General features: G+C 44.6%; 1 protein-coding gene across 1 annotated transcript; it reads left to right on the forward strand.

Moving 5' to 3' along the window:
• Nucleotides 1-4,787: 4,787 nt before the first annotated feature.
• On the forward strand, nucleotides 4,788-24,767 carry Gde1 (glycerophosphodiester phosphodiesterase 1). Its single transcript, XM_057778167.1, has 6 exons — nucleotides 4,788-5,165; nucleotides 12,201-12,376; nucleotides 16,213-16,318; nucleotides 19,085-19,177; nucleotides 21,502-21,713; nucleotides 24,168-24,767. Exons 1-6 carry the CDS (start codon nucleotides 4,905-4,907, stop codon nucleotides 24,313-24,315), a joined length of 996 nt encoding a protein of 331 aa, XP_057634150.1. The 5' UTR covers nucleotides 4,788-4,904; the 3' UTR covers nucleotides 24,316-24,767.
• The last annotated feature ends 688 nt before the right edge of the window (nucleotides 24,768-25,455 follow it).

The raw sequence follows: 25,455 nt of genomic DNA on the forward strand, positions 1-25,455 counted from the left end.
GGTCCTCCCTGGGTGGTGTCGGCTTAGCTTTTCCTGGAACCCTGTGCTGTCTGCCATGGCAGCTGTGTGGGTTGGGCTCCATGTGGTCAGGCTGGGCCCACATTATTAGAATCTTTAGTAGGAGGAAAGGGTGGACTGGAAAGGCAGCTCAGTCAGTAAAGCGTGTGCCACACAAGAGCACGAGAACCTGAGTTCAGAGACTGAGCACGCCCCTAAAAAAGCTCTGAGCCCTGGCTGGAAATTGTAATTTTCAGTTCTAGGAATAGGGAAACAGGAACTCACTGGAGCTGGCTGGCCAGCCATGCTAGCTCCTGTTTCGATAGAAGACCCCGCCTCAAAAGCAGGGAGGAAACTGATTGAGAAAGATACCAGATGTCCATCTCTGGTCTCCCTATATAGGTGTACACACGCTTACACTCATGCCAAAGATTTAAAAAATAGAAAAAGAAAAGCAGGTTGAGTAAGAACTGGAGGCAGAGGAGCAGCCGAAATGATAGAGGACACAAGGAAACATCTGTCCTAATGTCATAGAAATAAACATGAGCTCTCGGGCAAAAGCTTTGAATAGAGGCAGTTCCTCTAGAAGAAGGGAATGGCGTGAAAGAAGGGGCATGAGAGCACTGTTGACAGAGACAAGAGGATCCCATAGCATAGAAGAGAATGAGCCCTGAAATGGAGTATATATAAGATAAAGTAATTTAGGACAATGAATTTTTAAACATAGACCTGGAATTCCTGGGATCCTCTTGTTACTGCCTCCCATGGGCTGGGGTTATAGGCATGAGCTACCATTTCAAGCTGGAGATGAAATCTCTTTTAAAGAAATCTCTTCCTTCTGTCTTAAGAAGTTTTTTCCCGTATAAATATAGATCAGTCCTGGGAGATAAAAATGGACTTGGTTGCTAAAATCCATTTTAAAAAACTGGGTTTCAGTGCACACAATAGTAATCTTTGTGCTGGAGAGGCGGAGACAGGTGAATACCTGGGATTCACTAGTCAGCCAGTCTGGTGGGAGACTCCATTGCCAACAAAAGGTGCCTGACAACCAACACCCAATGCTGTCCTGTGACCTCCACATGCAGGCACATACATCTGCACATGCATGCACGCACGCACACATAGAGAGAGAATTAAAATACGAATAAATCATTTTTTTAAATATTTATTATGTATACAACATTCTGCCTCCATGTATGCTGACACACCAGAAGAGGGTGCCAGATCTCATTACAGATGGTTGTGACCCACCATGTGGTTGCTGGGAATTGAACTCACGACCTGTGGAAGAACAGCCAGTGCTCTTAACCACTGAGCCATCTCTCCAGCCCGAATAAATCATTTTTGGAGATTTCTTTTTACTTTTTTTTGTTTGTTTGTTCGCTTGTTTTTGAGACAGGATCTCTCTATCCAGCCCAGGCTGGCCTGGAATTCACTCTGTAGACCAGGCTGGCCTTGAACACACAGAGATTCACCTACCTCTGCCTCCTGAGTGCTGGGATTAAAGGTTCACACCACCACAGTTCAAGTAATCTTTCGAGATTTCATGGGTGTCCTGAACCCAGTATGTTTTGTACCTGTGATATAAGGGAAGAGGATAAATGATAAAGGCAGATATATTTCTACTCATAGTCAAAGGTGGGAAGAAGACACATTTTTACTTTTACACTGTATGAATTAAGGGCATGAGAATCCACCCATCGCCAGTCCACTCATGTCGAGGAGAATTCTTAGGAAGACACTATCTGCTTAAGATGATTGACTAATAAGGAGAATGACAGTTTCTGTGGCAGTATATCTGTTTACACTGTGTGAAGATGGGTCACTGTGTTTAATAAAGAGCTGAATGGCCAATATCTAGGCAGGAGAGAATAGGTGAGATTTCCGGGGAGAGAGGGAACTCTGGGAAGGAGAGAAGCAGGGAGATGCCAGGAAACCACTGAAGAGGTCTGACATATTGTACTGAGTAGAAGTAAGCAAGCCACATCCAGAATGTAGATTAATAGATGCAGCCTAATCTAAGTTATAAGAGCTAGCTGGGGACAAGCCTAAGCAAAGGCCAAGCTTTCATAACTCATAATTTTCCAAATCTCCATGATGTTATTTGGGGACTAGTGTTCCAAAGATAATCTGACAAGAAAGCTTGCTACAGTTTCTCTTTTTTGTTTTGTTTAGTCTGTTTTTTCAAGACAAGGTTTCTCTGTGAACAGTCTTGGCTGTCCTGGAAATCACTTTGTAGACCAGGCTGACCTCAAACTCATAGAGATCCACCTGCCTATGCCTCCTGAGTACTAGAATTAAAGGTGTTCACCACCATGCCCTGTTCCCTAAAGAGTCATTCCTTGCTAATTTCTGTGTCAGATCTAACATCCTGATAAACAGATTAAAAAACAAATAAACAAAAAAACCCCTTTAGAATGTATTAACTTAGCAAAACCCTATCTAAGAACGCTAATAGAGCTAACGTCTGAGGCCTACACATAAGCTTCCTCTGTCCGCTCTAAATGACCAATTAATGTTTCCACCAGAGTATTTTTTTAAATATTTATTTATTTACTATGTATATAATATTCTGTGTGTATGCCTGCAGGCCAGAAGAAGGCACCAGACCTCATTACAGATGGTTGTGAGCCACCATGTGGTTGCCGGGAATTGAACTCAAGACCTTTGGAAGAGCAGGCAATGCTCTTAACCTCTGAGCCATCTCCAGCCCCCACCAGAGTATTTTTAAATGCCTTTGTTGTTATTTGTTTGTTTGTTTGTTTGTTTGTTTTTGGAAAGGGTCTCACTGTGTAGCCCTGGCTGGCCATGAATAAGAGGTAAGTTTGGCTCTGTTAGGATTTAAGGCTTGTGCTGCCATGCCCTGGACAAAAATGCCTTCATCTATATTTTTCTTTGTTCTGTTACTGTAAAATTCTGCAAGGCTTAGTGGCACACACCTTTAAACCCAGTGCTCTGTAGGCAGAGGCAGGCAGATCTCTATGAGTTTGATACCAGCCTAATCTACATAAAAAGTTCCAGGCTAGTCAAGGTTCATAGTGAGACCTTGTCTCAAAAACAAAACAAAAACAAAAAACATGAAACTGCTTGCAGATTGGAACACGGTGTTTGGGGAGACCTAAATACACATTCCTGGACCATGATCACTCAGATCTGGCTCCTGAAAGAGGTCACGGTGTGGTTTGGGTTTTGGTCTGTTTTTGTTTTGTACCACAGTTGCTTGCTCCTTTATTCCTCCTTAGTTTCTTCATCAATAAAATAGGAGATCATCCAAATTCTTTCCAGGTTTATAGTCTGATGTGCCTGGAAAGCCTTCCAAAGTCAACAGAAATCAGCCTTCTGATACAATGCCTGTCTCAAGTAGGCCAAGGTAAGAATAGGATGTGTATATAGTGCTTGCCCGCATAAGCCTCACCTGGGGCACAGCCAAGGGTTTAGGTGTCAGCTGAACTATTGGGAACGGCACTGGGGAGTGGGGGTATGAGCCAAAGACACAGTGCCATGCTGCCGCTTGGCTCTGTCCAGATGTCAGATAAAGACAGACAGGGTTCTTGACTCAATATGAAAGAGTTCGCTGTGTCTTAGCAGCAGCAACTTAGGTAGCTCTTTAATTTTTTCCTATCTATTTTTTCTTCAATAAATGAGATTAGAGTGGTTCTGGGGACAACCTAGGAAGAACCACAATCCATAAGATAAAACCATGAGTCATAAAGGTTGCATAAGGAGGTTAATGCATTTTGGGGTCCTAGCAAACTATAGTTTTGCAACTAAAAAGGAAAAAGGCCTTATATTATTCGACCTTACTGAAGATTTGTTGCTATTTGAACATTCTGCATTCTGACCTGAATGCTCAAATACATATTCCTATATAAAAGGAATGTGGCCTATATGTGATGCTTAAAGTATCTTGACTCTAATCTAAGTTTCTTCTGGTAGGGGGTTTTCCCTTCCCACTTCCCCTTAATTTTTCTTGTCTGTTTTTTTTTTTTTTTTTTTTTAAATCATGCTCATTACTACTTCCCCTAGGGGAAGGAAATCCCACTAAGAGCACAACCTTGTGTGCCCTAGTGAAACAGTCCTCGTAGGAATGAAGATATTCCAGAGAGACTTGCGAGTCTTCCTTCTTGATATCATTTGGAGGCATTGACCCCAGGAAATTGGAATTTCCCCAGGAGTCTCATCTTGAAGGAAGGAAAAGGCTTAGAGCCCGTGTCAACCTGAAGAGAAACTTGTTCACACAGAGTTGTCAGACAGTCTTTCAGGATAGACTGGAACTAAGCGGGACCGTGATGGGCGGAACTTCTTAGCTAGACACACCTGTTGCCCTCTGTTTAGACCTAAATGTCACGTCAGAATCCTGAAAATGGACTTGGGAGTGGTGTGTGTCACTGGACTTTTTTCCCGTGTGACTGTTTCTCTGTTTTTTACTATTTTATTGGCTTTTTTGCAGATGCCAGGGCTCAGGCTCTGACACAGAAGAACTCCCGAAACGCCAGCGCCTAAAGCCAGTGTTTAGCAGGCACATCTTAAATAAACAGGCTAAGCGGTCCTGTTTCTTCGAGGTCAGATACAAGATCACGAAGGAACCTTGGCAGTCTCTCCCTCCTTTATTGAGTCTGAAGGTCAGGGCTGAAGTCCTGACCTTACCTCCCGAAACCCTAAGAGGCCTTGGAACCCCGGCCTGGGGCCCGGGCCTGCCCCTGTTGCCATGACAGCGGCTCCGCCCCCAACGCCTGAGCTCCGGGACTCTGATTGGCTGGGAGGCGGGCTCTTTCGCGAGATGGGTCCGCCGCCGCCATTGTACAGCGCTGCTCCCAGCGGAGGGTTCCGGCTGTGGCCAGTACCTCGGCGTCTCCGTGTCGCCCGGCAGGTCCGGGGCTCCGGTCCGTGCCGGTGCAGGCGCCGGCATGTGGCTGTGGGAGGACCAGGGCGGCCTCCTGGGCCCCTTCTCCTTCGTGCTGGTGCTGCTGCTGGTGGTGACGCGCAGCCCCTTCAACGCCTGCGTGCTCACCGGCAGCCTCTACATCCTGCTGCGGCTCGTCAGCTTCGAGCCGGTGCCGTCCCGCCGGGCCCTGCAGGTGCTCAAGCCCCGTGGCCGCGTGTCCGTCATCGCCCACCGCGGCGGCAGCCATGACGCGCCCGAGAACACGCTGGCGGCCATCCGACAGGTGAGCCCCGCACGCCTTAGGCCTGCTTCGCCGCTGGCCCTTCTCCTCCGCAGCCCGGCCCCGCAGCCCTCCCCACTGCTGCTATTTCTAGAGTTCCGCAGGTACTTGTAGACTTGGTTTGTGCCAGACCCTGGGGTGACAGTCGCGAACCAGGTAAAGCTCCTTTGGCACGGCTTCCGTCGGAGTTGAGAGAGATAATAGCATACTTTTAAAGGGTTTGGGAATGATGCCGTTGTGTTGCAGAAGTAAAGGAGTGGATGGGAGGATTTGCCACAGAGTAGTAGTCTTCTGTGGACTAGAGATGTGTGGACTGGAACTAAAATTACAAGGAACCTTGGGATCAGTGGGAAGTGTTCCAGGAATTGCTAATGGCAAGTGCAAAGGTCCCGAGGTGAGGCTGATGTTGGAGTGGTAAGGACCACAGCAGGTTTATTTATGGTCCTGGCTTCGATAAGCAGAACAAAATTCAGCGTGTGGATGAAATAAGACATGAACCGTGAACTGGGCCAAATAGGTTCTGAGTAAATGAGTGTTTCCAGACAGGGTTTCTTTGTGTAGCCCTGGCTGTCCTGGAACTCGCGCCATAGAGCAGGCTGGCCTTGAACTAAGATCCACCTGTCTCAGCCTCCTGAGTTCTGGTATTAAAGGCTTGTGCCACCACTACCTGGTGAGGCGAGATTAGTTCAAATTGCTCTTATCACAGGGTGTACTTTTTTTTGTTGTTGTTCTCTACTACTTTACTTGGGTACTATCCTTATCTCTCCAAACACACCTTCATGGTCAACACTAGCAGCTGGACTCCTGGTCAATATTTGTCTCCCTTTCTACAAGGCACCCCAGAGAATTTTGCTGTCCCCCCTGCCCTTGCAAGTCTTGTTTTCGTGTTAATGACAGCTTGCATGGCAAGAGCATTTCAGTGAATTTCATTCATACGTATTGGCTTTGTATCTATGGATTTAATTGTGGATCAAAAATAGCCATAAAAGTGTATGGAGTGTTGGCACAGTTTAGCCACTTACATAAAGTTTGCTTTGGGCGTAAGAACTCTGAGAGGTGACTTGAGGGCTGTAGGAGGACATTCCTGGAGTATATGCAAATACTACAGCTTTTATTCTTTTTTGGTTTTGTTTTATTTTGTTTCTTTTTGAGATGTGGTCTCTGTAGCTTTGGCTGCCTGGGAACTGGCGGTCTTGAACTCACCTATGTCTTCTGCCTCATCTCCCTAGTGTTGAGAGTAAAGGCGTGAATCACCACACCTGACATTTTAGACAGCTGTACATCTGGTCTCATATCTTCAAGACAGATTAGTTGGGAAAACTGTGACTCCAACACACCCAGCGCCTTCTAAAATAGAAGTTCTCAACTTTCCTAATGCTGTGACCCCTTAATACAGTTCCTCAAGTTTTGGTGTCCCCAGCCATAAAATTATTTTCATTGCTATTCTATAACTATAATTTTGCTACTGTTATGAATAGCAATGTAAATCTCTGTTTTTTCCGATGATCTTAGCAGAGGCCTGTGAAAGTGTCATTTGACCTCCTCCCCAAGGGTCACGACCCACAGATTGAGAACTGCTGTTCTAGAATAATGCCTCTGATGGGAAGACTTGATGCTCTTTAGCATAGATTAAAATATTTTCCAGGATGTTTGAATGCAGGTTTTCTATGTCTTTTGTTCATCTTAAGGAACTTGCTCATAATCCAGTACTCTCTACTGAGCACGTGGAGCACCCTAGCGTCAGTCCTAATCTCAGTTTCTCTGTTTGTAAAATGAAAAGAATAATGGCATCTACGAAATAGGTGATGTGGAGTCTGGACTAATGCACACAAAGCCTAGTGAATTGCCGTGGGTGGGCTATTTCCTGGGGATCTAAAAACAGCTTGGTACCATCTAGAGTGCCATCCCAGAACGAAGATGAAAAACCTAAATCAGAGGAAGGTACAGTGGAAGGACAGCCTTTGAGTCGGTGGAGGGTGTGACTATGCACGTTGTCAGGAGAAGAGCAAAAACACCAATGGCCATTGGCTCCAGTTCCACTTACCTTGATGTAAATTGCCTTAAAGAATACTCAGTTAACTGAGCGCAGAAAGTTCCTAAGCGTTTGTTGACAATGTGATGTTTGCCTGGGTTGATCGCATTAAATGAATGAGGAAGTATATGTGTGATGTGAATCCAGTGCTCATCCTGTAGTGTCCTAAGGAAGCAGGGCGGAATTCTCTGTACCAATGAGCATGTCTTACATGCAGTCACAATGACTCTTACATTGTACCAGCTGGATTCCTGGTCTGAAGAGGAAATGAAATGTGGCAGGTCAGCCTGCAAGAAGAGCAGGTCATTGTGGGCCATGACTGTATTTAGCTGCCAGATGCAAACTGCAGAGGACAATTGTGTACGCCCTATTGACAGTATTTCCTGCTGGGTGGTGGTGGTGCACGCCTTTAATCCCAGCAGAGGCAGGAGGATCTCTGAGTTTGAGGTCAGCCTGGTCTACAGAGCTAGTTTCAGAATAGTCAGGAACAAACAAAACGCACACACACAGAGCATTTCCACCAGATTTGTTTGTTTTTGTTCTGTCCTTCCCTTTGCATGTTTGCACCTCAGAATTTGTGTTCTTAGACATTCTCCTGGGGACAGAGAGGTTCTGACTGATGGAGTCTCTGGCAGGTAATATGCTAATTATGCAAAGAGTACTAGTTAAATGTGAAATGAATGGATTAAAAAAACAGGTGTGGTGACACACACCATTAATCTGGCACTCTGGAGGCAGAGGCAAGTAGATCTCCATGACTTTGAGGCCCACTTGGTCTACCAAGTGAGTTCCAGGACAGGCTCCAAAGCTACAGAGAAACCCTGTCTCAAAGAGAGAGAGAGAGAGAGAGAGAGAGAGAGAGAGAGAGAGAGAGAGAGAGAGAGAGAGAGAGTGTTTTTAGAGTTTGTGGGTTTGTTTTGATTTGTGGATTTTATTTTTGTTTATGTTTTGATTTTAATAAACTACCTAGACATTGGTAAGTGTAGTGGTAACATCTGTAATCACAGTCTTCAAGAAGCCAAGGCAGGAGGATTGTAGAAGGAACAGCGGGCTGCGTTCCTGCCGCCCAGCTCCCAGCCACCTGGCTCCCAGCCACCTGGCTAGCTTATGCCCTGATATAACAACACACAAATTGTATTCATTTAAACACTGCCTGGCCCATTAGTTCCAGCCTCTTATTGGCTAATCCTCACATCTTGATTAACCCATTTCTATTAATGTGTGTAGCACCACGAAGTGGTGGCTTACGGGGAAGATTCTAATCTGCATCCATCTCGGAGAGGAGAGCTGTGGCATCTGCCTCACTGCCTTCTTCCTCCCAGCATTCTGTTCTGTCTTCCCCACCTACCTATGTTCTGACCTATCAGGCCAAGCAGTTTTCTTTATTAATTAACCAATGATAGATAGAAGACCCACTTACATCAAAGGATTGTGAGTTCGAGACCATCCCAAACTACATTGTGAGACCCTGTCTTTAAAAATGAAGGGCCAAGTGAGTAAGCCAGTGTTGGCATGTGTAAGTTGTGGGACCGGATCCCCAGTGCTATGAGAGAGAGAGAACACAGATTAGTGGCCTTCATTCATGTTAGTGCTCTTGTTAAAATACTGTGTGTCTCACCTTATTTATTTGTGTTGTGGCCAAATAACCGTGGTGAAGAAAAGTACGATTAAATATCTAGTGCAGCATCAAGAAATGAAGATATTGTTTGTATTATAGTGAAAGAAATGTGTGGTGAATACTGAATTGTGATTTTAGCCCATGTTGATTTGCGGAACATTTCAACTTTAACTTGGGAATGTTGCAACCTTTAGTATTGTAAAGCGTTGTCACCAGCATAGACGGAAGCTTTTCTTAGAGTGACTCACTGAGCTTGTGTTGTTGTAATAGCTTGTGGGGAATACAAACTCTGAGCTGGGTTCCAAGCTCATCACAGACTTTATTCCCATCCTCACAACTCTGTGGAACATGATAGGAATGCCATCTTAATGGGGAAGCTGAACCTAGATAGATGGTAACTCAGCCTAGATGACACAGCCAGAGATGGAATTAGGACTGAAGGGATTTCATGGTCACATGAGTGAAACAAAAGATTGTGTAGACTTATAAATGTAGAATCAGGGTGGAAAATAATATTGAAGTAAAGTCGAAACACCTCTAACCTTAAACTTAACTGGTAAATCTGACTTTGAAATGCATGCTCAAAGGGACAGAGTGCGTAAGCATGGTGAATCTGGAGTGCTTGCTGCACTAGCACAGTAGTGCATGTCCTCCATGGCACTTCGCCACGTGCTGAGCACATACACCCTGTGAGGGACAACAGGGAGAGTCACTGGTGCCAGCCTTGAAGTGGCTGGTTCTTCAGCAGTAGAGCCACGAATAGTAAAGTCGCAGTGGTTTAGAGTACAGCGATTTTTTTTAAGGGTTGAGTACTCTGTCTGCCAGAAGAGGGCAGCAGATCCCATTATTGGTTGTGAGCCACCAGTGGCTGCTGAGAATTGAACTAAGGTCCTCTGGAAAAGCAACTAGTGCTCTTAACCGCTGAGCCATATCTCCAGCCCAAATTTCTGAATCTTTGTCTAAAAACTGGGGATGCGACTAGTACTTGATTAATAACGTTTGTTGTAAGGATCAACCAGTCAGCTGGGTGGTGGTGGTGGCGCACGCCTTTAATCCCAGCACTAGGGAGGCAGAGACAGGTGGAACTCTGTGAGTTCGAGGCCAGTCCGATCTACAAGAGCTAGTTCCAGGACAGACTCCAAAGCTACAGAGAAACCCTGTCTCAAAAAAATAAAACAAAACAAAAAAAGAATCAAACAAGTTATTAGATTTAAAACGTAGTAATTCCTGGAAACTAGAAAAGCCTAAAAAAGTAACTGTTATAACTTTATCATCATGTTTTATCATTTCCTTAGTTATGTCTGTTAAGGTTTTTTACTGTATACTATGTATGTTTGCAGTGAACCAAGATGAAAAACTGTGATCATAATGAACATTTCCTGTGTTCATTGTGATGAGGAAGCCAAGGACGCACACATCAGTGTGTTTCTAAGTTAGTGCTTATTTTATTAGTTACTCACATGCAAAACAGAGGACTCTACCACCGAGCTATAATGAGGCCTAAATTCTTTTTAGATAAATTCTAATATACCTTGTTAAGCTTAACAGCTTCTTGGTTCACAGTCAGTGCTACAGACATGATCAAACAGTTGTCCCCTGGTCTTGGTGTTTCTCAGAGATGACGAGGTTAACTCAACACAAGCCTGGTTCGTTTTGTTTATACCAGAGTTGTGAAATAACTGAGTAACGGGATCACAGGGCAGTGACCAGCTTTCCCATCTAACAGAGTCCATAGACTTGCTGACCACGGCCTGCTTTTAGATAAGCAACTGTTCGTATTATTTTTGATAAAGATACCTTATTTCCCCACGTTTCTGTTTTTAATACGTCTTAGATATTCAAGTAAGGACACTGCAGACAGTATTCAAGAGCCCAGCTAGCAAATGAAAAATACTCTTCCCAGAACACTTATTGTAGAACATTTACACAGTAGCTCCCGCCCCATGAAAAAACTACTTGAGGTGACTGTTTTTGTATATTATATATTCCCCTCAAATGTAATTTATGAAGTATTAAATGTATCAGCAGTTTCTTTAAAATATCAATGTTTTTTATAAGTTAAGTTTTTATACATTCTTGATAAATTACCTCAACCCTGGCCTTGATAATGGCCTTTTTTTTTTTAATATTTATTTATTTATTATGTATACAATATTCGGTCTGTGTGTATGCCTGCAGGCCAGAAGAGGGCACCAGACCCCATTACAGATGGTTGTGAGCCACCACGTGGTTGCTGGGAATTGAACTCAGGACCTTTGGAAGAGCAGGCAATGCTCTTAACCTCTGAGCCATCTCTCCAGCCCGATAATGGCCTTTTATATTGTATATTGTTACTAAGGTTGCCAGACTTGGTAATGGGCTTTGTATCTTGAACATAAACTGGCAACTTAGCTGCCACTGATAGTTAATCTTTTGGTCTTTTTAACTAGTCTGTGACATATCACAATGGTTCTTGTGTGTGTGTGTGTGTGTGTTTGGATTTTTGGCTTGTCATCCCTGCTAAAACGTTCATAAGCTTGAAACTTAATGAGCAAACATTTGCATGTCTACTTTCAGCTAGCCAATTTAGTCTTTGACTTAATTGCCAGGTCTCTTGGAAGTGATGTTTGCAGTGGTTAAGTAAATTGGCTTACAAGATGTTCTAGGCTTCCTGCAACATAAATAGATGATCCCTGTTGAATTTCATTATGGCAACTGACCCTACATTCTAGAGTGAAACAGCTCCCAAAGGCTAAAGCTTATACAACAAAGCTTGTATAGCAAAATAAAGTGTTGGGCAGTCTAAATGCAAGTGAATTCTTATACAAAATTTAAAAATGACTATATTTTATTCCTTACTGCTAAGTATAAGGGACTGGAGAGATGACTCAGTGGTTAAGAGCACTGCCTGCTCTTCCGAAGGTCCTGAGTTCAATTCCCAGCCACCACATGGTGGCTCACAACCATCTGTAATGAGATCTGGTGCCCTCTTGAGGAAGAGACCTGTTCAGTCATCCTCACCAATTTAGACCATGAAACCTAGTATACGAACAAGTTCAACAGAACCACCATATACGGGCTGCCCATGCATGCTTCAGCATTGCCAGGGCATAAATTTCATTCAGATTTCAATTTCAGAGTCAAAATGTTCAAAGCCACCATGACCCAGAGAAGGCTTGGGGCCAGAAGTCTCCTCTTTCTGCTACTATGGCAGTGGGAAGAGTGAGAGTTGAGACAACATTAACATCCATGGGAAACAAGTTCATGTGGGGGCTGCCTAGAAGAGGAAAGGGACAAAAACCCGCAAGGCAGCTGTTTACTTCACCAGCCATGTTGCTTTTCTTTCATGTTTATATATAAGATGCTATCTGTAGCTGTTGACATTAATCTTGTGGATGTTTTTGTTAAGGCAGCTAAGAATGGAGCAACAGGTGTGGAGCTGGACATCGAGTTTACTTCTGACGGAGTTCCTGTCTTGATGCACGATAACACGGTAGATAGGACAACAGACGGGTCTGGCCGACTATGTGATCTGACATTTGAACAAGTTAGAAAACTTAACCCTGCAGCAAATCACAGACTCAGGTGAGTCACTGGCGTCATTACACAGGCCCTTCAGCCATTGTGGTGGTCACAGGCAGACACTGTCATCTAAGTATGTCTGTTCCAGAAAAAGTTGTTCATTTAAACTTAATGGGCCTCCCACGTAGTGAGCACACACCAGCAACAACAGAGATGCATTTAACCCTTTCCCAGTGGGAGGTGTCCGGCCTCTGCAGTGTTCTCAGGATAATGATGCTGTCTGAGTTCTAGTCACTAATTGAGTTATCTCTGCCATCCTTTATATTAGGATCAGAGGCTGGAAGCGATGGCTTGTCAGTCCTCTTACCTTCAGATACACCAACTTATTCTTTAAGCTAGTCAAGACATGATTCCACTGTTAACCAACTCATCAGATCCTTGCAACAAACTTGTGAGGAATCGTAGACTGTAAGGAGTAGAAGTAGCCTAGTGAACTTCCAAAGCAACACTGTCCCATCAGTGGTAATACTCTGTTCCCACATGGTCCAGTACAAAGGTTGGTAAGATGTGGCGTGGTTGGTACAACTGAAAAACTGAATTGTTCACTCAAGTATAGATAACTACTTACACTTAAAAACAGTAGGTAGCTACCATACACTAATCTTCCTTACAGACAATGACGAAAAAGTTAAATGATCTACTCAAGAGTCAATGATGAGTTCATATAAGAATCAAGATTAGAGTGAATATCCCAGTTTCAGTTCGAAGAAACATGGACCATACCATATTGTCTCTGGTTGCCCTTCATGTCTCTTAATCCTGTAAAAAAAACTAAAAAATGAGTTTAGATTTCCAACTAGATTATGTCCTCTCATATCATCTGTATATGCATGTATGGATACATGTGCGCACACACATGCACACATACACATGCACGCACATGTGCACAAATATATGTTCAGAGCTAGTTTTGAAGATGTTCCGGAGAGTTCTCTTCTGAATCCTCTGGAAGATAAGCAGCCCACACCAGTCATTACCTTGACTCAGCATGTCTGACTCCCAGAAACCCTGAGCCCTTCCTTCCTTCCCTCCACCGAGAGCTGGCCACACCCTGATAATTAAAACACCACATGATGTGCTTTGAAATTAGGCTGTTTAGATCCCTCCCCTTCTGTCTTTTTAATGTTTCTATTATTATTCTTTTATGTGTATGGGTGCTTTGCCTGCATGTATATCTCTGTCAAATGCATGCCTGGTGCCTACAGAGGTTAGAAGAGAATGTTAGTCCCCTAGGACTGGAGTTAAAGATAACTGGGAGCTGCCATGTAGGTGGTGGGACTCAAACTTGGTTCCTCTGGAAGAATAGTCATTGCTTTTAATTTCTGAGCCATCTCTCTAGCACCCTGTCTTCATTGTGATAATAAGAACATGTGTTCATTTTTAATGTAATGCCAGTTCCCTCATCAGGGGCTGGTACTTTTTGAATATCAGTTGTCTGATCCAGTGATGAAGGTCTGTTCCTCTGTAAGATGACTCAGACCTAAAAGAAATTAAAGTCAGTCAAAGCCAACTATCCTGGTGCTGCAAGGAATATCAATAACCTGAAGATCCAGAGCCCGCTTTCTGAAATTGCTTTTCGTGTCACCAGAAAGTCTTTGCTTTTCTGTATTTGAGGGGAAGGCTGGCAAATTAGTAACCATTAGGAGGATGTCAGGTTCGAGACGGTTGGCCATCAAGCCTAACAACCCAAGTTCTAGCCTCAGGACCTACATCATGGTGGAAGGAGAGAACAATTTCCAGGAGTTTTTCTCTGACCTCCACATACGTGCCATGGCATGTGTGCCACACTCACCCTTAAATAGATGTAATAGGCAGGCAGCGGTAGCCCACACCTTTAATCCCAACACTTGGGAGGCAGAAGCAGGCAGATTGCTGTGAGTTCAAGGTCAGACTGATCTACAGAATAAGTTCCGGGACAGTCAGGGCTACACAGAGACCCTGTCTCAAAAAAGCAAAATAATTGAATGAATGTAATAGATTTTGGTTGTTTACGAGGTCAGGTTTAAAGTTAACACAACAAAAAAGGTGCTTCGGGTCAGTATCCCTATTTGGGATCAGCAAAGAAGGCATAGTATTATAGTGCCATCTTTTTCTTAAAAAAAAAAAAAAAAAAAGATTTATTTATTATATACAGTGTTCTACCTACATGTATGCCTTCAGGCCAAAAGAGAGCACCAGATCTCATTATAGATGGTCGTGAGCCACTATGTGGTTCCTGGGAATTGAACTCAGGTTCTCTGGAAGAGCAGTCAGTGCTGTTAACCACTGAGCAATCTCTCCAGCCCTAGAGTAGCATCTTAATGTCTTCACATAACTACTTAAGAGGTTTTTGATGGTTTTTGTGTGTGTGTGTGTGTGTGTGTGTATGAGTGATATGCAATGGGCGTCTGTGCACCATGCGTGTACAGTGCTTAAGGAGTCTAGAGGAGGACAGCAGATCCTCCTGAATTACAGACAGTTGTGACCTGCCGTGTGATTGTTGGGAGCAAGGAATCAAGCCGTGGTCCACTGGAAGAGCAGCCAGTGCTCTTAACCACTGAGGCATCTCTCTAGCCCCACATAACTACTTTTTTTTTTTTTTTTTTTGGTTTTTCGAGACAGGGTTTCTCTGTAGCTTTGGTGCCTGTCCCGGAACTAGCTCTTGTAGACCAGGCTGGCCTCGAACTCCCAGAGATCCGCCTGCCTCTGCCTCCTGAGTGCTGGGATTAAAGGCATGCGCCACTACCGCCCGGCTCACATAACTACTCTTAATTCCACAATTATAATGGATAGCTTTCCCAATGATTGACTCCAAATGAAGTACTTGGCTTAGATTAGAACTGTGTGTCAGGAAAAATAGGTGTTTTGACTCTAGAAAAAAGGGTGTAGTGATGCCTGTGCCTGTAATCCACTACTTAGCACGAAGGTCAGAAGTTCCAGTCAGCCTGGGCTACATAGTAAGACCTTATCTTAGCAAAACAAAATAAGAGGGCAGTATGTCAAGAGAGCAGAAAGCTTAGGGTTCCCTCCCCCTCTCTCCATGGAGTGGACATCAGCCCAGATGGCTGTGGAATTGCCTGTAACATGTAAATTATCCCGTGCGCCTTTTCAAGCCAAGATCTGATAGTAATAGGTTGGAATGGGCACAGATTAAACCATGTAGGATGAAGCTTCCTTATGAGAGGAAGCTGATTTTTTGAGTATCAGCCCCTTAAGCTTCAATTTCTTTCTTTTTTTTTGCTTAAAAATTCAAACATTTTATTTTATTTTTGCTTTATAAATAATACCATTCAAAATTTCCACCTCCTCCCCTCCTCCCATTTCCCTCCCGTTCCCCCACTCACCCCCTCTCCCCCTCCAGTCCTAAGAGAGGGCAGGGAACCGTACCCTGTGGGAAGTTCAAGGCCCTCCCCTCCTCCATCCAGGCCTAGGAAGGTGTGTATCCAAACAGACTAGGATCCCAAAAAGCCAGTACATGCAGGAGAATCAAATCCTAGTGCCATTATCATTGGCTTCTCAGTCAGCCCCCATTGTCAGCCACATTCAGAGGGTCCGGTTTGATCACATGCTCGTTCAGTCCAGTCCAGCTGGCCTTGGTGAGCTCCCAAGCTTCATTTTCTTTAGCAGAATGTATTTTCTCAGCCTTCCTAATGCTGTGACCCTTTAATACAATTCCTCATGTTGTGGTGACCACAACCATAAAATTATTTTTGTTGCTACTTCATAACTGTAATTTTGCTCCTGTTATGAATTAAAATGTGAATATCTGTGTTTTTAGATGATCTTAGGACCAATAACCAATAAACCTTGCTCTTTTTCTGTACTTCTACTGTGAGCCATTTCTTTATCCTCTCTTACAGAAATGAGTTCCCTGATGAAAAGATCCCTACCCTGAAGGAAGCCGTTACAGAGTGCCTCAACCACAACCTCACAATCTTCTTTGATGTCAAAGGCCATGCAGATATGGTAAAGTTCATTCCATGGACTTTGCTTTTTTAAAGAGATATCTTATGTAAGGCTTATCATTTTCAAAGCTGATCTTGTATTTTCTGGTTTATTCCTTTTTTAATGTTATACTTACTTAACGGAAGTATAAAATGCAGTTTATATTTTACATTTTGAAAATGCTTTCCTTTTACGGAGCCCTTCTGCAAGTCTTCCAACTACACAGTGTCGTGATATAAACAGTAAAGGGCACCTCTGCAGCAGGCTGCTCCCTGCACAAAAGCTGAGGGCTTGTGCACAGCCCTTTTCTTCACCTCTGTCTCACAGGCTGAGGATGCTGGACAGGGACCTGCACTGCCTTTAAAAGGAACTGCTGTACTCGGAGCTTCTGGCAGCTTGTGGGACAGGCATGTCCCTCTGGCAAGTGCCATCATTACATACAATGCTGTTACTCAGTGAGTTGAACATCTGTTCTTTTCTCAGAAGATTGCTGCATTTTCTTCAAATGTGTATGAAATTCCTAAAAACAAAAGCTTACAACATGTGCTGTGTCCACAAAAGCATATTGCAGGGGCTGGAGAGATGGCTCAGTGGTTAAGAGCTCTGACTGCTCTTCCAGAGGACCAGGGTTCGATTCCCAGCACCCACATGGCAGCTGTCTGTGACTCCAGTTCTGCGGGATCCAACACCCTCACACAGGCATATATGAAGGCAAAAACACCAATGCATATGAAATAATTTTTTAAAAAAAAAACCCTTGCATTGTAAATTACTGATAAAACATAGTTCTGATGTCATTGTCTAATAACCAGCTTTTTAAAGTATTTGTCCTGTAGTCCTAGTTATTAGTGCCCATCACTGGAGAATTCTTTCTTTTTAAAATATTTTTATTTATTTATTAAGTATACAGTGTTCTGCCAGAAGAGGACACCAGATCCCATTACAGATGGTTGTGAACCACCATGTGGTTGCTAAGAATTGAACTCAGGACCTCTGGAAGAGCAGCCAGTGCTCTTAACCTCTGAACTATCTCTCCAGCCCCTACATTATTTTTTTAAATTTTTAAATTTTTTTAATTTTTATTGAGTGCTACATTTTTCTCTGCTCCCCGCCCTGCCTCTCCCCTTACCTTCAACTTCCAAGGTTCTCATGTTCCCAATTTACTCAGGATATTTTGTCTTTTTCTACTTCCCCACTGGAGAATTCTTAATCCCAGGAAATAATTTAAAGCAATTATTAGAACTAGAAGTATGAACGTAAGTGTACACTTGAATTTTATTACAGTAAACTCCCATTTTTAAGGAAAGAGGAGAATGTTTGTAACTATTATTCCAATAAACTGATGGTTATAAGTATAAAAATACTTAGGTTTTCCTGCCAGCCAAAATTCCTGAAGAACCTTTTCTACTTCAGTAGGTCAGACTTGAGGATTTTACAGGTCACATCACAGGAGGAAGCAACACTGAGAAGTCTAACATGGGGGTCAAGTGAATTTCTAAATATTTATTTGTATATTTGGTGCCCAGGATTTAACACAGAGCTCACATATGCTAAACATGTGCTTAACACCCAGCTGTGCCCACAGTCGCAACACATGTGTCTTTAATGAACACTTCAAGCTTTGTTGCTCATGTTGTTGGGTCCCACATTTCACCCAGAATGCTGTTCTTCATGTCTGGTTTTGTTTGTTTGTTTGTTTGTTTGTTTGTTTGTTTTAATGTGATGGGGGGAGGATTAAGAAGAAGCTGTTTAAAACCCTTCAGCCCCTTGTTTCCAGATGGCACTTACAGTATTCAGCCAAGGTTGGTAGAACACAGTGATCTCATTGACCAAGATGGCAGTACAGGGGCAGGGTGTTGGTGAGAAACCTGACTTAGTTGAGCCCTGAAACCAAGGGTACAGGCTTTGGACTCTGACAGACCCTGGCTGAGCTGTATATTTATTACTACAGGGTAAACTTGACATGCATCACTTTCCTTGTGGATAAAATGGGAATAATGGAATGACCATATAGGGTTATGAGAAGTTACCTTCTCTCCCAGTTCATTAGTGTAACTTCTGTGCTCCCCTCTACTTTGGGGGAGTGTGTGTCATGTTCCAGAATCAGCAGTGTTCAACAGTGGTGATGTCTGTAGTGTCTGATGACTCTTACTGTGTTAGCTGCTACTGACATTCATTCAGAAGGTTAGAGATGTTTAGAATCTCTGTTACCTCCCCCTTGTCTATTATATTAGCTGGGCTGCTGTAGAAAGAGACTTGGGTTCCACTTGGGGAGAGTTGAGAGACTTCCAGCTCTTTCCCATCCCCTCACCCCCATTGCTTCCCTTGCATTCTCCATGATGGATGGTGGATCTCTCAGTCATCTGTCCTGAGCAAATCACCCTATGGAGTCCCCGCTGGGAGCCTCAGGCATCTCCTAGGCTAGGTAGACTGAGGGCATGAAAGAACTCTTCCTTCCTAGTGATAAACCAGTCAGAGGAAGGGCGTTTGCAGTTTTGCTTCTAGCTTCCTCTGGCCTATATAACTGCCATGCTGCCCCAAAGTGGGTTCTTGGTGAACCTCTCAACATGATGGTACTACAGCAGTACCTGGCTGCTTTCTTCTGCTGCTGTGGATTTAAAATGTACCTCAGTGTCAGGGAAGGTGGCCACTGCTTCCAGTATCTCCATATGCAGTATTGGCACACATTTGATTCAGTGTCTAGCATTTGCACTCACCATGCAATAGCTGCTTGCTGGCACAATGGTGTTTTGGTAGATTTTAACTACATGAATCTCTATTACACAGGCTTCTGCTGCTCTAAAGAATATATACATGGAATTTCCACAGCTGTACAATAACAGTATGGTCTGCTCATTCTTGCCAGAAGTCATCTATAAGGTAAGTCTGACTTTTCTTCTTATATCACAGTAGGTTAGTTGCTGGAGGTAGTAGCAGCGGGCTCTGCGAGTATAAGGTAGATGCCTGTCACACTGGACTGAATGCAGCACAGTCAAGAGGCTCTTTGTTATGGCAGGGGAGTCTCTCAAGGTGCTCGCTTGCTGCTCACAGCCCTCTTCAGAGCACTTTCTCTTAGGCAAGCACATTGCAAGCTCATTCATGTCACCTCAGTAAACATCGTCAGAAGGAACACGAGTCTACAGCCCTACTTCTGAAGTAACAGTAAATATGCCTTAAAAACAACTCTTGCCATGGGATACACTTGTAATCCTGTCATTTGGAAGAACGAGACAGGAGGATTTGAGTTTGAGGTCTGCCTGGGCTGTATAATGAAACTCTGTCTCGAACAACAACAAAACCCTCTTCTGTAGTGTTTCAGATGCACATAAAAAATGGTTACTGCAGCCGGGCGGTGGTGGCGCACGCCTTTAATCCCAGCACTCGGGAGGCAGAGGCAGGCGGATCTCTGTGAGTTCGAGACCAGCCTGGTCTACAAGAGCTAGTTCCAGGACAGGCTCCAAAACCACAGAGAAACCCTGTCTCGAAAAACCAAAAAAAAAAAAAAAAAAAAAAAAATGGTTACTGCACGAATCCCCTGTAGCCATGATCTTGCTTGTTTCCTCTGCCCCATTGATCTTCCCCAGTAAGCCCTTGCTTACTGTCATCAAAGATTAGAAAAACAAAAATTTTTGTGTCTCAGGAGTTCCATGAATGCCTTTAATTTTTTTTCAAATAAGAATTGGTTATAGTTTAAAAAGATTCATTTGCATCAATACCCAAATAAGATATCCCTCCCCCCCTCATGTATTCATTGGAGAAACCAGATGCTTATATCTGAATATGCACATGTGTGCATGTGAGCATGTGTGCAGCGTGCGCATGTGTGTGTGTACTGCTAGGGTCTCATGCTCTGCCACTGAGCTATGTTCCTAGTCCTGACATTTATATTGTTTCATTTATCCATGTGGTGGTTGTACACTCATGAGATTTTACAGACTCCCCCCTACCTTGCCTCCTGTAAACTGGTAAAGTAAGTTAAGAACTCATTTAGTTAGGATTGATTGTTCTCAGCAAAGTCATGTCCTAATGGGAGGTGTGTGCCCATCAGGAGACACACTTCATCTCTTGGGCTGTGGCAGCTTTGACATGGATTCTTGGTGTCATTGGCCAGGTCTGTCAGTTTACTAGGAAGTTATGAAATGTTAATATTTTATTCAGAATCTAGAATTCATCTATAAATGAGATTCCTGATCTATCATTTAGTTCCCCTATAAAAAGGTAATTACTTAGTCTTTCTCTTTATTTGCTATCTTACAAAGTAATGAGTTCTGTGGCATCCTTCCACAATGATCACCAGAGTATACATTGAAAATGTTTGCAGGGGGACCGTGCCTGCCAGTCCAGACCTTCACAGGATGAAGTCATGGGACTGACAGACACATGGATTCAAGCTTTCCAGGCTTACTTGGTCACAGAGGCCCTTAGAGTGTGTAATGCTCTCCTGTAGCGCTGAGAACACAGCCTCCTCCCAGGCTGAGAGCACAGCCTCCTCCCAGGCTGTCCCATTCCTGCTCTGCCCTCTCTCTCATCCCCTCACAACCCCTCTTCTTTCCTTCTCCATCCCTTCCCCTCCCCAAAGCTCTTCAGTCTTACCATGAACAGGGTTGAAATTAACCAGTCCATCTTGAAATGCTTGTGCCTCCATCCTCATTGAGTTCTGAATTTAAAATTGCTCTTCAATTAATTCAACTAGAAGTTTATTTTCATGGCATTATTAAAATTGACCCTAAAGGTTGGGCGTGGTGGTGTGCATCTGTAACTACAGCATTTGGGAGCCTGAGGCAGGAGGATTGGTGCGATTGGCCGGCCTGAGCTACAGAAGACCCTGTCTCCAAAAACCCAGACAAGCAAACAAACCTTCACCCTGCCGTTGCCGTTCTCTCTCTCACTTCTCGGTGTGTTTCTACCGAACCTGGGGCCTCCTGTGCGGCCACTCTGCTGCTGGGCCCCCAGCCCAGTTCTCTCACGTTGATAGGAGCGCAGTTCCTATGTAGAGCTGTGAGAAGGAGGGCCACAATTGCGCTGCATATTGAATACCTACATCTGTGCTGTTTTCTCAAAGGATTTGTGAGAGATGATGTACTTAATAGCCATGGGGCTAGGCACCATGGCCTTCTCATCAAAAGGATATTTGGTAAATCTAAAATACTGAGAAATTGTAGACTTATGAGATGATCATTTTATTTTCCAAAATTCCTTTTCAGATGAGACAAATGGATCAGAAAGTAATAACAGCCCTAACTCACAGGCCTTGGAGCCTGAGCCATACTGGAGATGGGAAGCCTCGCTACAGTGCCTTTTGGAAGCAGTCCATATTTGTGGTGTTGGACATTTTGCTTGACTGGAGCATGCACAATGTCTTGTGGTACCTTTGTGGAATTTCAGCCTTCCTCATGCAGAAGGATTTTGTCTCCCCGTAAGTTGGACGTTGTCTCTTGGCCTCACATGTCCCGAGTGCTCCTTCTGGGAAGGAGGGGTTAGAGCAGTGGGCAGACTGGGTTGTTTGTGACTCTCAGTGCCTGTGCCTGGTAGCTGTTGGAAGAGCGTGGGAAGATGCCAGGCGTAGTTCACTGGTTCAGAGCAGGCCGATTAGATATTCTCAATGTTACAGTTTTATTTGTTTTTTTTTTTTTTGCTTGTATATGTGGTGTTTGTATATGCTTGTGTGTGCCTGAAGCTCACTGATGCAGCTGGTCAGCTAGCCAGCTTCTCCTTGGGGTTATCTCCACCTCCAAGCACTGGGATTACAGGTGGGCTATCATGTCTCCCAGCTTTTATGTGGGTGCTGGGACCCAACTCAGGTCTTCATGCTTGCATGGCAAGCACTTTTTAAAACTTATTTTAAAACAATGAATTACAATTTTCTATAGCACATCAACTGAATCACATCTGTAATGTGTAATTACAGCACATCTGTTAAGTTCTTGATGTGTCTGTCAGTATGTGTGGCAGAGCTGACACATTACCGCTCACTTCATCCACTCCCTTCCTGTTTTGTTGTGGGGGCTTTGCGTGGCAAGCACTGCAATGAGCCGTCTCTCCAGCCCAGTTTTTAGAGCATTTAAACAAAACAGAAGTGACGGTGAGAATGCATTGCTCATGACCAGCTCCCTTTGAGAACTCAACAGGGGCAGGGCTCAGCCTCACAGCTTCCGTCCTCCCTCTGCTCATCTCCTGCAGACTCTGACCTGCTGACATCTCTGAGCCCGTCCTTTGGCAGTTTTACAGCTGTGGGTCCATATGACTTCCAGCTTGCTCATGCGTTCAACCTGGCAGCCGTTTGGTTACTGCCAACAGTGCTGCCAGGTGCTGCATAAGGAAGCTGAGGTGCAGTGGTGAAGTCATGCTCTCTGCCTGGAAAACATGCTCATGTCCGGTAGGTCAGTGTCCAACAGGGCAGGGATGCCGACCCAGTGGTAAGTCCAGTAAATATAAAACCACAGCTGAGGCTGGGAAGATGGCTCAGTGGGTAAAGTGCTTCTTGTAGAAGCCCTGGCACCTGACATCAGATCGATAGCACCCATGTAAAAGCTAGTACAGTGGCATGCATCTGTACCCTCAGTGCTCAGGGACCACACCAGCAGATTCTGGGGACCAGTCTAGCTGGAGTGCCAAGCTCCAGGTTCATTGAGAAACCCTGTCTCAAATACGATGGAGAACAGTAGCAAAAGACAAGAGGCGACAAGAGCTTCAAGGCCAATAGTTAGTGTTCTGACCTAGTCTAGACGGGGTGGGGATCCCAGAGGAGGAATGGGATGGTAATTGTTACCCTGGTGCCACAGGCCTGAAATCCCAGAAGTCCTGGAGGCCAAAGCGGGAGGATTGCAAGTCCAAGGCCAGCCTGGGCTACAGTGAGAACTTGTTTGAAAAGAAAACGGATAAGAGGGCTGGTGATCCAGTTGAGTGATGAGTGCCTCCCACATGCCTAGGCTCAGCTTTGAACCCCAGCTTCTCCGTGTCACTTGTTAAAGCAGTGTAGCCCGCTGCTGTCAGGGAGGGCCAGTGCTGTGGGACCATGTGAGGAGTGGGCATGGCGGAGGGGTGGGCTCACACTTGTGTCCCTGGCTTTACCAAGGATGCCTTACTTGGCATCTTCATTGAAGGTGTCTCAGCTGCACACCAGGGTAGCTCATTCATCTTGAGAAACACCCAGTTCTGGTGTTTGGACTGTGGGCCTTTTGTCTGCCTGGAAGTCCCTGAGTCATCTTGGGCCTGTGAATCTGAGAGAATGTGACTGTCCCAGGCTTGCTGTTTGAAGGTGTGTGTCTGATTTGTATCTCAGCAACTGTTTTTCATTGCAACCTTTGCTGTAACCTGGAACAGGGACACGGGAGAAGGTCAGTGCACTCACAGGAATTCTGTTCACCAAGATGCAGGCATGACTCCAGGAGTGAACTAAGTTCTGCCTGTGAGTTGAAGAAAGGGAGGAGGGAAAGCTTAGGGTGCTGCTGCTTACCCTGAGGTACAGAGTGGAGGAGGGAAACGCCCATGAAGTGCCATGCGGGGAGCTTGTTCTCTTGATGAACTGAAGGAGTCGGGCTTCAGCAATACAGAAGGAAACAGGCAGTGTGGTGTAAGAGGAAAGAGACAGGTCAGGCCCAGTGTTAAGGACATTGGTGACTGAAGTGTTTGAAGCTGGGATGGTGTAAAGGAAGCTCACAGTGTGCTAGGTTCCCCACACTATTAGGAGCACAGGGCATGCCGGGTTCCCAGTATCCATTGACTGTATTAGGAGCACAGGGCATGCCTGTTTCTCAGCCGTCTGCAGTAGGAGGGCATCTGGAGGCTCTCTGGGAACTGCTGATACTCACATGCTCAATTCCAGGGACAACTGCTCGTTCTAATACAGTTGCTATTTCCCTTTCTCCAGGGACTATTTGAAGAAGTGGTCAGCTAAAGGAATCCAGGTTGTTAGTTGGACGGTCAACACCTTTGATGAAAAGAAGTACTACGAGTCCCATCTTGGGTCCAGCTACATCACTGACAGCATGCTAGAAGACTGTACACCTCACTTCTAGATTTCCTGGGAGGAAATACCATAGCAAAACTGCCTGGAGACCTCTCGCAGAGACATCAGAATATTCTTTTAGCACAAGCCCTGGGGCTCCTGTGGCTCACACTAGCAATAGTTGTATTTTCACCCCACAAGCTAAAACTAGGTGTGGCCACCATGCTCCTGGGAAGGCTCGACACTGTTGCCCTTGAAAATGTGGATCTGCGCAAAGGCAGGATGGTCCTGCCCCAAACCCGCTGGGGGTACAGAGCCATGAGGATGAGGATGAGCAGAGTGGGTCCTGCAGTTAGGACACAGGCATCAATGCATGGGGCTTGCACGATCACTCCAAGTTGACATTTTAAATCTTGCCATACTTCAGTAATTCATTTATTTCCGATGTTGTCGTCAGCTCTGTTGACGGCGACCTGTAGGTGTCAAACTTGTGACCATGCTAATAAAATCATTGAAAGGCGAGCAGAGTGCAAACTGTGTGCCAAGCCTTCGGTCCTAAAATGTTGGGGTTTCGGGGGGAGGCTGCTCTGTGGAAGCTGGAGGCCTCACCTGCTTTAGTTACACTGCAGAGGAAGCCAGGAGCACCCAAGGAATTATTGGTGACTTGTTAGCATAAGCACTTCTGACCACCAGGGGGCAGAGCGGCGGCTTGCTTGGGACCTCAAGCACACACTGCCTCTTAAACAAATGGAGCTGGAGGGTGCTCCTAAGGAGCCCGACTGCTCTTCATTTCACAGCTGGGGAGGCACAGACCACTGGGCAGGGAGCGCAGCCTCAAAACAGCGGGGACCGTGCTCAGGGGAACTACTGTTCCTTTTTTTCTAGTCATTAGACTAGGAACTAAATGAGGCATTTATATGCATAATCATCTGCAACCCTCCAAAAAAGCTTACAAATGTGTTAGCATCATCTTTATTGATGAGGAAGCTGAGGCACCACTGACTTAGTTACATACCTGAGTCCAAAACACAGTTGGCAGTATCCAATTCTGGGTGATCTGACTTGGTCCTCATCATCCCTACATTAACAAAGAAGGCTTCTATTGGGAGCATAACAGTTTTGTTTTTATTATTATTTTTTATATTTTTGTTGGGGGAGTTAATAACACAAGCCATCGTTACTGCCATGGAAGTTAGAAGACGACCTGCAG

Source organism: Chionomys nivalis, chromosome 8 (genome assembly GCF_950005125.1).
Source record: "Chionomys nivalis chromosome 8, mChiNiv1.1, whole genome shotgun sequence".
Lineage (NCBI taxonomy): Eukaryota > Metazoa > Chordata > Mammalia > Rodentia > Cricetidae > Chionomys > Chionomys nivalis.

Coding starts and splice junctions, on each gene's coding strand:
- Gde1 (XM_057778167.1), top strand. CDS start 4,905: ATGTGGCTGTGGGAGGACCAGGGCGGCCTCCTGGGCCCCTTCTCCTTC. Junction 19,178..21,501: donor TGCCAGAAGTCATCTATAAG/GTAAGTCTGACT, acceptor ATTCCTTTTCAG/ATGAGACAAATGGATCAGAA. Junction 21,714..24,167: donor CAGAAGGATTTTGTCTCCCC/GTAAGTTGGACG, acceptor CCCTTTCTCCAG/GGACTATTTGAAGAAGTGGT.